Source organism: Sus scrofa, chromosome 4 (genome assembly GCF_054392235.1).
Source record: "Sus scrofa isolate SSC_HxYL_T2T_F1_AM1 chromosome 4, Sscrofa_HxYL_maternal_Yorkshire_Landrace_v2.0, whole genome shotgun sequence".
NCBI classification, from domain to species: domain Eukaryota; kingdom Metazoa; phylum Chordata; class Mammalia; order Artiodactyla; family Suidae; genus Sus; species Sus scrofa.
The window spans coordinates 41,115,630-41,132,106 of NC_139386.1; the positions used below are offsets into that span (position 1 = coordinate 41,115,630).

At 39.6% G+C, this 16,477-nt stretch overlaps 1 protein-coding gene and 1 long non-coding RNA gene across 10 annotated transcripts in view; one reads left to right on the plus strand and one right to left on the minus strand.

The window, feature by feature from the left end:
* Positions 1-16,477, minus strand: part of LOC102164357 (uncharacterized) — a 652,820-nt gene that overhangs the window by 369,516 nt on the left and 266,827 nt on the right. For 5 of the 9 annotated variants that reach the window (XR_014843631.1, XR_014843623.1, XR_014843626.1 and 2 more), the window contains one exon: positions 4,675-4,768. The exons of the other annotated variants lie outside the window; for them this stretch is intronic. This is a non-coding gene — a long non-coding RNA (uncharacterized LOC102164357). Of the gene's footprint in view, positions 1-4,674; positions 4,769-16,477 lie in introns of those variants that run through there. 9 annotated transcript variants of the gene reach the window in all.
* Positions 1,437-3,960, plus strand: LOC100623346 (protein Z-dependent protease inhibitor). The gene is given in 4 exon segments (XM_085023409.1): positions 1,437-1,497; positions 3,206-3,327; positions 3,470-3,521; positions 3,524-3,960. Coding segments are annotated over 4 exon segments (672 nt in total).

Here is a 16,477-nt window from a genome sequence, read left to right on the forward strand (position 1 = left end):
TTCATTTTTTCAATTCACTACTCAAGAATTGTATTCCTAACCAAAAATTTAATTTTGTTTTTAAAAATAAATAGCTCTAGGCAACTATAGGAAGAAAATTTCCAGTCGAACTAATATGAAACCCATTTTCTAATTGTGGGGGGAGATAAGGTTTTAAAATTATACAGGATAAAAATAAATAGCTCTTACAATGGCAAGAAAGAAAAAAATGCATATTTTGAATCTCCACCTATTACTGATCTTTTTGCCACAACCTTTAGCTTCTTTAAGATCAAACAATATATTAAACATGATTTGGTCTTTTTTAAAAAATATATTTGCTATAAATCAATTATCTTGAATTTGATCTCAAATTTAATTTTTCTTCAAATAAACATACAGCATCAAGTAGTACAGATACTAAAAAAACTTTCCTCAATTGCTCTGCCAGAGCACGTACCCTGCCAATCATGAATCCAAAATTCTTTTTCAATTTTTTAAATAAACTAAAAACTTTCTATAAAATCTTGCTTCCCCAAAATTCGTGTACAAATTATGACCTCACTTTTGTAATTTTTCTTGGCAAAATTTCTGGAATAAATTAATCAAATGCAACCTTCCATAGGAAAGCACTTCCAAAGAATAACTTCCTCCACTGAAAAGGAGTCTGAAGAATGACAAGTGACTTCTCCACTTTCTAATGTAAAATTTAATGCTTATTTGCCGAAGTATTCCTTTTTTACTGATAAAAGGAAGCTTTGATTGGAAATTCATTACATGTGTGAAATAATTCATTTCCTGTTAAACCTGAAATGTTTAGGTACAAATATATCTGAATATCTAGAATAGATGCACTGAAAAGAGATCACATTTGGGGTCATATTTTTATTCAGGGTAATAATCTAAGAGTATTCCTACATTTTGATAAATTTGGTTTGAGGCCAAAGTGGAATAAAACAGGTAAGGAAATGAAACTTGTTAAATTTTTTGTAATCGTTGCAATGGGAAGTGACATCTCATAAACTTGTCTAGGAAGAAAATCCCGACCTCCTGTAATAAAGTCAGTACGTGCAGAGAAATGGCATGAAGGTCAAATTAAGGGTTGATCTGCCTTCCCTGGAAGAAATACCGGGCCACCTTGGGTGAAGGGCTAATCTTGCAAATGGGCCCAGCAGGTACTACACTATCTGCATATTTAAAACTCTAGCAATGCTATCTTTCTCAAAACAGCTCCCCAGTGTCTATTACTTGGACCTTAAATTCCACCATTAGAAATTTATTCTCTTCCTTTTTATATTTTGTCCCATTCTAAAACATAAATACTACAGAGAATAATAATACATGAAGCTTGTCAGTCAGTTCTGTCTTCATGGTGATGCATTTTTAACAAAAAAGTGAATTAGGTTTGGAATAATCACCTGTAAGGGAAATACTAGTAAAGGGAAAGGCCCTAGAAGATGCAAGAGGGCCCTGGGGAGTGTGGGAAGGCACAGGAAAAGAAGAGAAGGCACTGGAAAGGCAAGTAACCCAATGAAAAGCCTCACAAATTCTATTTAAGTGGAGTTATAATCATTCTGTGGCATAATTGCATGAGGGGGGATGTTGCTGGTTGGGCTCAAACTCTGCTTTTAAGAGCTAGGCACATATATGGAAAATAACACAAGTAAGGTCTTCTTGAACAAAAAATAAAATATAAAATAGCTGAGAAAATTAACCATCTTTTCATCAAAAATATGATCCTTAAAGAGTCAGTATCTAGAGATAGCTCTAACTGCAGCATTTCTTTTTCTATTTCTACAACATGTTTGGAAGGCAAGAAACTCAACAGCAACTCTTTAGGAGAAGGGCCCAACACATTTCTCAAAGTGAGTTCCATAGAATACTTGAATGGATAGACAGTAAAATGATGAGTGGGAGGGAGTCAGGTAAGTAAGTCTGAGAAAAGCTTTACACTACAGGTCTCTCTTAGAGGGTTAAAATATATGTATGGCAGAGACTACTATGTGTCCATTAAAATACACTTGCCTGTTCTCCAGATCACATTTTCTAGCATTCTTTGCAGTTGGGTATGACCATATGACCAAGTTCTGGACAAGGAAGTTTAAGTTCTGGGTAGAAGTCACATGTGCCACTTCCTGGTTTGGCCCATTAAAGATCTTCCACGAACCATCTTCCCTGTTCTTTGCCCCTTCCAACTGTCTCAAATGGAATAAATCACACATAATTTGAGGGGCTCCTCATTGAGGATGATAAAATTGATGGATGTTGAGTGGCTTTATGAATTACCTTTGTGAGGCCTAACCAGAATGCTCCCACTGGCCAATGTCATAAGCCAGAAATACATCTTATTTTGCAAAGCCGCTAAGATTTCAGTATTTTTTTTCTATTACAATACTTTAGGTATTTATCCTAACTAATAAAAGGCTTTTCATTTTATTTATTTATTTATTTAATTTTTTTTGGTCTTTTTGCTATTTCTTGGGCTGCTCCCGCGGCATATGGAGGTTCCCGGGCTAGGTGTCAAATCAGAGCCGTAGCCACCGGCCTATGCCAGAGCCAGAGCAACGCGGGATCCGAGCCGCGTCTACAACCTACAACACAGCTCACGGCAACGCTGGATCGTTAACCCACTGAGCAAGGGCAGGGATCGAACCCGCAACCTCATGGTTCCTAGTCAGATTCGTTAACCACTGCGCCACGACGGGAGCTCCGGCTTTTCATTTTAAATGTCTGAAAAGTATGACAGTTTAAAATCATGTTTACTTTCATTAAACTCAGTTTTTCCTCTTATTTGACCACAGAGCCTTTATGGTTTTGCTTTCACTTTAATAAATATTAGCTAGTAGAACTATTAGTTTTCTAATTTGAGAAAACCCATGTGTTTCTTTAGGGAAGACTATACTCCCCTAGACTTCTAACTAGAAGAAGGGAGGACTAAGAAATAAGCTATGGCAAGTGGTTGACAATGAGTTAGTTAAGGTTAGGGTTAGGGCTAGAGTTAGGGTTAGCAGCAGGGATTTTCATTATAAACTCACCCGTAGAGCTATGTTAGCTATTTCAACACGGAATTAAGTAGATGAGTGCCAAGAACAGAGGCATGTTCTTTGAGGAAGAAGCTCTAAGATAGCCTCTCTCGCAACTGGGAGCTGGGAATGGCCCTGGAGAGTTCTGCCTTCATACCCAAGGACTTTGACATCAAAGAGAATTTCCTCAGTTTATCCAAGAGGGAAATGGATGACCCCCTTTGACCCTGTTTACATCGAGACAAACACTTTCCATCTGGACAAATGCAAGGCAGTCAAGGTGCCCATGATGTATAAAGCATACAAGTTTGCCTCCACAGTTGATGAGAATTTTTTTTTTTTTTTGGCCCCTCCTGTGGCACATTGAAGTTCCCAGGCCAGGGATCGAATGCATAGCACAGCAGTGACCCAAGCCATGGTACTGACAACCCAGATCCTTAACCACTAGGCCAACGGGGAACTCCCAAAAGAATTTTCATTGTCACATCCTCAAATTGCCCTACTGTGGCAATGCCACATACCAGTGGTCTTCATGGGGAAGATGGGTGGCCACCTCACCCTTAATGACTACCTGAACACAGATCTGGTGGACATGTGACTCAGAAACATGAAAATCAGAAACATGGAAGTTTTCTTTCTGAAGTTCAAATCAGATCAGATGTATGAGGTGCACGAACTGCTTAAGTACATGGGAATCAGGAGAATCTTCTCACCCTGAGCTGACCTGAGTGAATTCTCAGTTAGTGTAAGAAATCTTTAAACATCCAAGGTTTTCCAAAGAGCAATGACTGAGGTCAGTGAGAAAGGAACTGAAGCGGTGGCGGGAACCGTGTAGGAAATGACTGCTCATTCCACCCCTCCCATCATCAAAGTGGTCTGGACATTTCATTTCATGAGCTATGAAGAAGTCTCTAGAATGCTGCTATTTCTGAACATGGTGAATCCAACTCTCCTGTGATTTACGGTATGCATGAGTACTTAGAAAGTAACAGCAAATGCTGAATCTGAGGCGTTTGAACTTACACAGGACATTGGCACAGGGTGTCAAAAGAAAAGAGTGTCCCCTCTTGTCCCCAAATGTTAGTTTTTATATAAAGCCACTCATATAAATCTGAGTATTAAATTCAAAGTTATTTTAAGGAGGAAAAAATAAAGTAAAAGGAGGGAAGAAGCTAGAATCATACATAGAAGCTAGGGATTAGTGAGAAGGGATGAGTGTGGTGACAGGGTCTAATTTCTTTCTTTTTTTTTTCCTTTTTTTTTTTTTTTTTTTCTTTTTAGGACCGCACCAGCAGCATATGGAAGTTCCCAGGGTAGGGGCTGAATCAGAGCTGCAGCTGCCTACACCACAGCCGCTGCAACTCGGGATCCGAGCCACGTCTGTGACCTGCACCACAGCTCATGGCAACCCAGATCCTTAACCCACTGAGCAAGACCAGGGATCAATCAAACCTCATGGATCCTAGTCAGTTTTCTTAACTGCTGAGCCACGATGGGGACTCCTAAATTTCTTTTAACGCTGCATTATTTTCTCTTTTCACGTAAAACCATCACACAGGAATAGTAATTACTAATAATGGCCTTGTTCAGCTATTTTAATAAAAATATGTAGCATGACCTTGTAGCAATTAGAACTCTATCAGAAAAAGCAATTCAAATGAAGGGGAATTACTGGTCTCAGAGGTAGGCAAACTTCAGTTCTTGTTTGACCCAACAGTTCCATGATGTCCCCAAGGTCTGGTCTTTTGGTCTCTCTGTTTTTCCTCCTGTGAAATCAGAAGCATCTTCAGTTTGCTTTCTACTGTGGTAGCAAGAACTGCAGCAGTTCTAGGGTTCATACCCATACCTTACAAAAGATCTTATTTTCCCCTCAAAAAACTCCACCCATATTTTGTTGATCTAATGCGAGTCAACACCCCTTATTGTACCCACAGAAAATTCAGTGTTTGGGAAAATGCCATATACTGATTGACTTGTGTCTTGGTTACCCAGACCTGTCACTATGGCAAAAGGGATCATCTCATTAAATTAGACAAGTTGGGTCCCTCGCTTGTAGCTGGTGGTGGGTTAAATCCTTCCCCACACCATATGGCTACCACACAACAAGGGAGCAGTGGAATTGCTGATGGAAGGATGGTCACAGACCAACTTTTGAATAAATTTTATAATAATAAGAGCTAATACTCACACACCAGACATTTATTATATATCAGACACTATGCTAAGTATTTCAGTATATTAATCCATTAAAATATAATTAACTCATTAAATACATTAACTCACAATAACACTATAAAATAGGCACTATTATTATTTTTTTCTTTTTTCCATTTTTATGGCTGCACCTGCAGCATATGGAAGTTCCCAGGCTAGGGGTCAAATCAGAGCAGCAGCTGCAGGCTACACCACAACCACAGCAATGCCAGATCCAAGCTACATCTGTAACCTAAGCTGCTGCTTATGGCAACACTGGATCCTTAACCCACTGAATGAGGCCAGGGATTGAAACCACATCCTCACAGAGACAATGTCAGGTCATTAGCCCACTGAGCCACAATGGGAACTCCCATAAAATCGGCACTATTATTAACTTCACTTTACAAATGAGGCAACTGAGGCATAGATAGGTTTTTTGGGGGGAGGGGCAAAATCAAGGCAAGTAGGTTTTGATTTTTGAGCTTGGTTTTGATTCTGGACAGTCAGATTTACATATACATATGTAACTATACACTTAATAACATGCATAAATACATTTACACAGAGGTACTTATACTCATATTCATACCACATACACACACTCATGCACACACATTTATATACTGGATAAGAAGTCCAGCTCTTCAGATCTTTATGGTTATAACAAAGGTGCCATCTGGCGTTAGAACCCTCTAATTGCAGAAAAAGCACCCAAGTGGAAATGAAGACCCTCAAACAAAATAAACTTAATTTCAAAGTAGTCTAAAATCCTAACATTGGAGCTCTGGCTCACTCTCTGAGGCATCCATATCATGCCTGAAAACACATTTAATATTTCACAGTTCTGCTTCCATTATTTTCTATATGACCTGCAAAAACCACTCTTGAATGGAAATCACTTCATTCTCATGTCAAGGGAGAGAGCATACATGGAATATCTTATTGGGGGAAAATGAGTTGTCCTATACTACACACACCAAGTCCCCCCGTCTTTAGCACCCCGTCCAGCTCTGTTGCATATGTCTGCCTGTCCCAAGTTACCGATTTTGGAGGCATGGTACTTTTCTTCCTCTCTAAATTAATGGATAAATTGACAATTGCAAATCTTGCCCAGGACATGGGAGTACATTGAGGCAGGCTCCCTGTTTAATTCCTCTGGCTGCTCTGTTATACTTGGGTCTTGATATTGGCTAGACATAATGGAGGCACTCTCTTGGGATGAAACCCTGGCTAGAAATCCAACCCTGAGTTTGCTCATCTGTTTCAGAACAAGTAATTCTAGATTTTTGAAACTTTCATAATTAACCTTGAATTGAAACAAGGTCACCAGGAGCAATATCCTCTAGCCCAGACCTTCCTGTCAGCACTTTTACTCCACTGTAGCATACCCTGTCAGAAGTTCCTCCAGTTAATGATTTAATAAGCTTTCTGGTAAACCAAAGGAGAAACTTAACATGTTCATACTGACTCCTCTCCCTAAAAGCTCTCTGTAGGGTGTTTGCACTGTGGCATAGTGGGTTAAGAGTCCACTGCAGCAGCTCAGGTCACCATGGAAGTGTGGGTTTGATCCCAGGCCTGGCATAGTGGGTTAAGGATCCAGCATTGCCACAGCTATGCCATAGGTCACAGCTGTGGCTCAGATTCAATCCCTGGCCCAGGAACTTCCAAAGCCACAGATACGGCCATAAAATTTAAAAAAATAAATAAAATAAAAATAAAAATTTTAGAAAAGCTCTATGTAAATCTAGAGTGACTGCCTCATTCTGAAATGACTACCTCCTTAAAATAAAGATTAGTTACTGTACACACACACAGACATACACACACAAACACACACTCACACACAAAACCCCAACATCATAGGCTTAACCTTTGGGCTACTGAACATCAAATTTCTCACAGCATATAAAGTGTTAATGGTGTAGTGTTATCTCAATGCATTTAAGTGATCTAAAAGTTTTTGGCAAGATAGAACATTCTCCCTTAGTTCAGATTCAAGTAACAAAGGTTACACAAATGTAGATTACACAATTTCACAGCTATATAACATCAAGATTTTTTAAAAAGACATGAAAAGAGAAGGTGCTGAGCAGAAGCGCACTGAGTCATGGCAAGTAATAGGGGTTTCAAAGGCTTTCCTTTGAATCAGTATCTCATTAATTAGTTTGGCACTAGGATTTATCACATCAGTGTGAACTGCAAATGTTCCAAGATCATTAGCTTTTCAGTGGGTAACAAGCATCACCGAAGGAGCCCCAGGTCTGTTCAAAAGCTACTTCTGCTCCTTTGTCCACAGGTAGACCCCAAATCCTTGCTTCTGGGAACTTAGGTCCAGAGTTCTACACCCAAGAGGTAATGATATTTACATACATACGCTTTCTTTACCGAATCTGGAAGACTCAGAGCTCAAACTATCTGTTCTAACAAGAGACTATAGTCACTTACGATAGAGCATGATAATGTGAGAAAAAAGAATATATACATGTATGTGTAACTGGGTCACCTTGCTGTACAGTAGAAAACTGACAGAACACTGTAAACCCACTATAATGGAAAAAATAAAAATCATTATAAAATAAAAAGAAAATACTTCTTCAACGCCAGTGAAAATTCTGCATCTAATTAACATTTTTATTTCTTAAACTTTTCAGTTCAGCAGAGTTTTCTTTTTGGAACAAACGTTCCCTTTTGATTACAAAGGCCATTCATGAATCCACCTGTCAGGAAGTCTTTTGCGTTCTTTTGTAAGTTAAGATACCAAATCACCCAATTGCTCCTCCTGTCAGACCCAGTTCTACTATCTCCCTTCTGCCCTGGACTCCTTGTACAATAGTCAAGGTCTGGAGACCTGGATTCAAATTCTGAATTGAACAAATAATGAGGGAACTTTCCACCATGGTGCAAATATCTGATTTCTTGCTTTGAGCAGTAAAAAGAAGTTTCTAGAATTTTCCAAACTCATTGAAATAAACACTTGATACCTACGCTTTCTTTGCATGTAAAGTATACCTCATTTTTTTAAAAAAAATAAACAGGAGTTCCCGTCATGGCACAGTGGTTAACGAATCCGACTAGGAACCATGAGGTTGCGGGTTCAATCCCTGGCCTTGCTCAGTGGGTTAAGGATCCAGCGTTGCCATGAGCTGTGGTGTAGGTCGCAGAGGAGTTTTGGATCCCGTGTTGCTGTGGCTGTGGTGTAGGCCATCGGCTACAGCTCCGATTCGACCTCTAGCCTGGGAACCTCCATATGCCACCGGAGCGGCCCAAGAAAATAGCAGAAAGACCAAAAAATAAAAAATAAATAAACGAAGAGCCCCTATATCCATTAGGAAATTTTCTTTGGGGCACATGATTTTATTTCCCTTGATGGGGTGCCCACCTGCTGGGACAATACTAAAAGAAACTCAGGCCCTATTTTCAGGTTGGGCTCTGTAACCATGTGTTGATGCTGAAGGATCTGAAGAGAAACCTTAGTGACCCGTGAGCCACCTCCAGAGATGACACCACCTACAGGAGGAAAATGTCCAGTGCAAAGTCTTGCAATGGCTCCCCTCCAAAATGCCTCATGTTCCCACCCAGAATGTTATGACTCCTTAGACATAGTAGAGGAAGTAACTTCTGCTGAAGACTCAGTGTTGTAAACTCAAAAGAGTCCTGAGAGAAGAAGACATAAGGAGGGATCTAACTCTAGTTACGCTGCCATTCAAGGACCTGCCATCGCCAGATGGCCTGCCTCTCATTCTATTTACCTGCAAGTATTGGCAAGCTTATTGATCATGTCTATATACTAGGTGTAGATCTAAATACTTGACTTGTATTAACTCACTTAAGCATCACATCTTCTGTAGCTGGTACAGGGGAGAAGGCAGAAAGGCGGAAGGTGGTATGGTGGGATTGCCTAACCTACTATGACAACTTGACTTTCTTTCTCCTTTCCCACCATTTCCTCAAGGAAATCAAAGTAATGGGAATAAGTGTGATCATGAAGGTTAAGTCAAGAATGGGACCAGGAGGACCAAAGCACCAGGCACACAGGTCTCTCCCACAATTAGAATCATAAGGAATTCCCCACAGTGGGCCGAGGAGGGCAGAAAAGTAAGTAGATGCTACTTTGTGGGCACATTTCCTGAAGAGAATTTAAAAACAATAATAAAGTTGACAAAAAAGCAGATCTGCTTTTTATTATCACCATGTGTTGACAACTCTAAACAATGTGAGAAGCTACTGTTCCCCCCAAAAATCTTTTGCCTCAGTTCTAAACAATTACTATAGTTTCTGTTGAGTTTTGACATTAATGTGTCAGCCTCAAATTAGTACATTTTAGTAGTTATTCTTTAGTAGTTATTGTATTATGCATGAAAGTTAATTCAGAAACCTCGTAATTATATAGTCAGCCCTCAGCACATGTAGACTCAGCTACACACATTTGTTTTGAGAGTAAGTTGGTAATAGTTCAGAATGAATCTTTCGTCCTCACTTTGGGCACAATTCAATTCTCCAACCCCACAGTACTACATATTCCTGTGTTTATACAGTAAATAAAAATAAACAATAGTAGAGTGACTGTTAAGGCAAAGAAAGAGAATTTGAAATACTTCAGTTTGGGATTCTGTATGAGCACTTGAAGTTTTCACTTTTTGCGACTTTTCAGAAAAAAGAAATTCCTTCACTATAGTATTACTTCCTTGGAAAAAATGCTACAAAATGTAGGTGTAACAGTGAAAAGGCTTTCCCAGGGTACACGAAGCTATGACCACAGTAAAGACACACACACAAAAATATGGCACAAGAGAATCAGTTAAAATTTTATTCTCTCTTTGATGTAATTTTCCTTTTCTGCTTTTTTTTTCTGATGTAAAGTTTTAGATGAGGCTAATCAAACACAAAACAATTTGCAAACAACCAGCATCAGCTTTGAACAATATATAGTCAGACATCAAGCTTTAAAATGGGTTCTTTTAGATCAGCTTACACTCATCATGTAAGGCTATTAACTATGCAACAAAAATTATAAGGAAATGGATATTTCTTAGAAAAAAGAATGAAATTTTGAAGACTTCCAGGACAAACCATAAAAAATGCTGCTCTTACAAGAAGCAATTAGACAATAAACATCTGAATCCTGCAATCATTTGCACAAGAACTAGACTCTTACTCTAAAACCATGGGTCAAAAAAATACCAATTTCTTTTGTCGTTTAGCCATTTTTAAATTATTTTCACAGAAGAATTAAAACTTCTGAGGTTCTTATTAGAAATCATAAAGATTTCTGATAAATTTTCTAATGAAGATATTTTAGTGGAAATGTTTCTGCTGAGAAGTATTTGAAAGCCGTCAGAAATGTGCCTGAATTAAAAAAAAAAGATATGAACAGTATTGCAATTTCTGGAATATTGTGATTGTGATTTTAGTGAATTTCTACCAAATTTATCCCTATATGTGAGACTTTTCTATTTGTATATATATTGCTTCACATGGAAAAAAATTAAAATTTAAAAAATATTCTTCCATTAATTATAAGTGAAAATAGGATAGAAAGCTGGCTATATTCTCTATGGAATGGAATATGCAAAGATAAATTTGTCATTGACAAATCTGCAGAAGTTAAAGCTCAAAAATAGAAACTGTAATACTATTATTTGCTAGAGTTTCAGAACAATATAAGGATTTTCCCTTTCCCCCAAAAATACATCAAAACAGTTAAACATATTACTCCATTACTTTTTCCTTTTGGGGACTATAATGTTCATTATATACATATACATCAAGAAAATGGAATTTTCATTGTGTTTCTTTTTTGGCCATTGTTATTTTTCAGTTCATTAATCAGTTCAGCTTAGAAAAGAGAGGTTTTTTTCTTTTTTTTTTTTTTTAATGATTCTCTATGAGGGTTAAATGTACTATAAATGACACTGAAGTTAGGTATAAAAAGAGAGTTGAAGAAAGTGGAAGTGAATTATGGACAGCCCTGTGGTCTGATGTCCCTTTTTATTCTCTAATGTCTAGTACATTATAATAGCTTCCAATGTTTTTAAATATTTCTCTTCACTCCATAGTTATCTTTCACATTCCTGCCAGATCCATCATCCAAACATTCATGGCCAAAGTCAGCAGTGACTCCAAAATTTCTGGGTAAGAGGATCTTTCTTAGAAGCACCCATCTGCTTGGAAAGGATGTCAGAAGCCTTCTCTAAGGCTCAATTTGCTTATCAACGGCAACAGTGTAACTTGTGTGTTTGATTTGGAGGCACTGGAGGTAGAGAAGGGCAGGTGGGGAGAAAGAGGCGTCAAAAGCCGGCCCTCCTGACTACTACTGAGTGATGGCATGGAGGTATACTAACTCCACAAGTCCAGAGATCAGGAATCCCAGGTGATGTCCAGTGTATCGGCTAGCCACGTGATCATGGACAAGGTTTTACTCTCAGTCTCCTCATCTGAAAAATGAGGAGGGTGGGCCTAGATGGTCTCTAAAGCCCCTTCCAACCATAACATTCAATGGTTATGACTCATTGGCTATGGCAGTCTTAAACTATGGATGGCCCTAGATTTATGCCAAATTTACACTGCATCAAAGTGGAGAGACAAACAGCCACTGAGCCAGAGACTATGAGTTAATCGCCAAACCACATTTGGATAAATGAGAAAGTATCGGGTTCCTGTTTAAGGGGGACCAGGTGTTTTACATAGTGTGTGTTGTTCTTCCATAAACTTTGGCTTCTTAGATCATGTCTACGCTTACATGTCCTTCTGTAAACTGTGTCACTATCAACTGAGACAGATACTGAAGTTTTCTCTTTCTGTGTCCCTTAGAACTCCTTTAATCCCATTGGACAAAAATTGAGTATAGGTAATTTTGAAAATTGCTGCGTATCAGTCTAGTTTACACAACAAATATTTCCATATGGGCAGGAGCCAGTTTTCTGGTATTTGGAGGACAGGCCAGATCACAGAGTGGTCTTTTAACTCAAAAACCAAATGTGGGGTGAGCTCATTCACTGGAACTTTGTTAAGGAGAATTCATTTCACTTCCTTGGCATAAATTAAGCTGTAGTGAGCGAGTGAAAGATTCCACCACCTTTCACTGAGATGGTAAATTGAGTTGTGCGGTGGAGGTCAGAAAGAGACGTGGGCTCTCTAGAGAATGTGGAGGAAGCAGGACCCAATGGGGTGTATTGGGTTTCTGGCGGGAAGCCAGGGAGACTCAAACGAGTGGCCAGTGAGGCCACAGGCCCCTTGCCTTCAGTGGGAGAAGAACTGGTGGGAATCTCTGGATCCTACCCAGGCTGCAGTGGGGGAAAGAGGAGAAGGGAGGGAATTGCACTGTCTGCAGGTCGAGGAGGTGTGACTAGCATCACAGCCCTCTTCTTGGACTGGAGACGCCCCCACAAAGGGCAAGGAGTAGACCTGAGGGCGCCTTTGTTCCTATGAGTGCCCATAGGCTTCTGGGGCCTCCAGGCCTCTATTGCCAGCGTCTGTTCTTGGTGAGCCCTTTGCATGTGGATGTCCCATGCGCTTTCTCTACAGACCTCTGGGCTCCTCAGAGCTCCCATCCCTCAGGGTAGCTTCCTCCACACTCTGGTCACTGGTCACTGTGATCAGTCACTATGTGTGTGCCGCCAAAGCTCCCCACCCACTGCTTAGCCCAAGACATTCTCCTGTGCGCTGGCCCCCAAAATCCAACAGCTTACTGCACATCTCCACACCTTTAAACGCCCTCAAGTCCTATCTGAACCCAAACTGGATACCTCCACTCTCACACATGCCCTGTTTCCTCTCAGAATGTGCCACCGGTATCCTTCCAGCCACATGCCTCAGAAACCAGGAAGTCCAACTCACGGCAACCCCATCCAATCAGTCATGGCATCATATAGGTTTCATTTCCTTATAGTCTCTAATTTATTTTTCCCTCTCCACTCCCACCGCACTGAATTACTTCAGTCCCTCACCGCTCATTTCCTGGAGTAAAGCATCACCTCCAAGCTCCCAGCAGTTAATCTCCATCAGTCTTGTTCCCTCCCATCAAGTTCTCTACACCTCACAGAAAGAGCTTTCAGAAATGCAAATCCAATCTGGCCACTCCCCTGTTTAAAACCCTCTGATGAAGTCTAATAAAACAAAGTCAAAGGCGAATGATAAAATGGGAGGAAATCATGCATCATATATGATGAAGAGTTAATCTCCCTCATGAATACAAGGTGCTCATATACTGGTGGGAAGACAAACAGAAAAGGGACAAAGACTACAAGCAGGCCTTTCATCCACTAGGAATGAAATGATCAAGAAACCTATGAAATTTGTGGCCTCTCATTGTCAAGCAAACACAAAGAGAACAATGAGATTCTATTTTCTCACCTGTAAGAGTAGCAAACATTTGGAAGATTGAGAACATTTAGGACTAAGAGAGTGTGAGGACTCAGGCACACTCACACATTGCCACAATCTTTATAAAGAGTAGTCTGCCTGGATATATTAAATTTTAAAAGGAATGGAATGACATATAAATCACATCATGATATTTGTTTCTCTCTGACTGACTTCACTTAGTATGATCATCTATAGCTCCATCCATGCTGCTGCAAATGGCAGTATTTCATTCTTTTTCATGGCTGGGTGATTAATAAAGATATATGTGAACTTATTTATGAGACAGAAATAGACCTACAGATATAGAAAACAAACCTATGGTTACCAAAGGGGAAAAAGAATGGGGAGGGGTAAATTAGGAAGTTGGGATTATAAAATAGATAAACCACCAAGGACCTACTTGTATAGCACAGGTAAACTATACTCAATATTTTGGAATAACCTACAAAGGAAAAGTATCTGAAAAAAGATAGATAGATGATGATAGATAGATAGATAGATAGATAGATAGATAGATAGATAGATAGATAGATAGATAATGTATAACTGAATCACTTTGCTGTACACCTGAGACTAACATGACATTGTAAATCAACTATACTTCAACTAAAAAAAGGGGGGATGGACTGATAGGAGCATCTGCCCTACCTAGGGCTTATTCCAACAAAAAGAAAAGTGCCAATATGTAAGGCATGTATATGAGTGTTTATGACAACATTGTTTGTAACAGCAGAAAAACTAGAAACAACCTGAATGACTATCAATAGAAGAAAAGTTAAATCAAGTACATTCATATTATGGAACAACCTTATGCAGCTATTTAAAAGAATGAATCTGGAGTTCCCGTCGTGGCTCAGTGGTTAACGAATCCTACTAGGAACCATGAGGATTCGGGTTCGATCCCTGGCCTTGCTCAGTGGGTTAAGGATCCGGCGTTGCCATGAGCTGTGGTGTAGGTCACAGACGTGGCTCAGATCTGGCGTTGCTGTGGCTGTGGTGGAGCCCGGCAGCTACAGCTCCGATTCGACCCCTAGCCTGGGAACCTTCATATGCCGTGGGAAGCAGCCCTAGAAAAGGCGGGGAAAAAAAAGAATGAATCTGATCACCATATATTAGCATAGAAAGGTATCCATAAGGTGTTATTAATTTAAAAAATGACAGATTACAGAATAATGTGTAGAGCCTCATCCCATGTTTGTGAACGTTAAACAGTCTTTGCACACATTTCTTTTAGAATAAATATGCGAAAGAACATGTATCACAGGGTGGGGGGAAAGAGGCAGGGGGTAGATGTTTTTTTAATTAATTAATTATTTCACATCACTTGTCTTTATTGGCTGTTACTGCCCTTTGGTCAAGTCCAAACCTCCAAGCATGGCTTACAAGATGATCTGTGATTTGGCCTTGATCTAAGTCTAGTTAAGTAACCTTATCTCATGCTCCACCACCTCCTTCACACATCACACACTCTGACAACGCCGAACCTCTTTCAGATCCCCAAACAAGCCAGGCTGTTGCCTGTTTCTGCACCGGGTTCTCCCTCCGCCTGGTGACTGGCCCATGGCCTCCGGCCCTCCCCTTCCATCCCATATCCATACACAAGCCCACACTTAGAAGCATATTCTGGGTCACTTGACCTCTTCTCTTTTTTCAAAACTCAGTTCAAACGCATCCTCCCTGAAACTTTTTTTGTTCTTTCTTTTTTAAGAAGATATATATATATTTTTAACATACCAGATTGTCTAACACTCATCTCTCCTTATCCCAGGACCCTATTTATTTTCTTCATGCAATGCCATCATTACAACCCTATAACAAATTTCTTCCTTTTTAAAGTGTATTTTTTATTAAAATATAGTTGATTTATAATGTCGTGGCAATTTCTGCTGTCTAGCAAAGTGACCCAGTCATATATATATGGGTCTTGATCTAGGTCTAGTTATGTAACCTTATCTCATGCTCCACCACCTCCTCCACACATTACACACTCTGACAACTCCAAACCTCTTTCAGATCCCTGAGCAAGCCTTCTTTTTCTCATACTATCTTCCATCATGGTCTTTCCCAAGAGATTGGATAGACTTCCCTATGCTGTACGTTAGGACCTCATTGCTTATCCATTCTAAATGTAATAGTTTACGTTTACTAACCCTAAACTTCCAGTCCATCCCACTCTCTCCTCCCTCCCCAATGGCAACCGCAAGTCTGTTCTCCATGTCTGTGCGTCTGTTTCCATTCTATAGACAGGTTATATATTTGTGTAATATTTTAGATTCCACATGTAATTGATATCATACCTCCAAAATATGCAAACAAATCATCCAATTCAACAACAACAACAAAAACCCAACTGAAAAATGGGCAGAAGACCTCAATAAATTTCTCCAAAGAAGACATATGGATAGCCAATAGGCACATAAAAACATCACTAATTATTAGAGAAATGCAAATCAAAACTACAAATTTCTTATGTTTATTTCTAACATGGTCTCTGTCTATCTCTTTCCTTTCCTTTCCTTTCTTTTTTTTCTTTTTACGGTAATACCTGTAGCACATGGAAGTTCCTAGGCTAGGGGTCAAATTGGAGCTGTAGCTGCTGACCTACACCACAATCACAGCAACACAGGATCCAAGCCTTTTCTGCGACCTACACCACAGCTCACAGCAATGCCGGATCCTTAACCAACTGAGCAAGGCCAGGGATTGAACCCACATACTCATGGATACTAGTTGGATTCTTAACCTGCTGAGCCACAATGGGAACGCCATGTCTTTCTAACAGAATATAATTTCCATGAAGACAGAGACCCACTACCCCCTTAGCACTGCACAGGGCCTGACACTTACTTCTTGAATTGGCTTATTAATTAATAATTCAATGATTTCTGTGATTTTAAAAAGAAATTAAAAAGTCA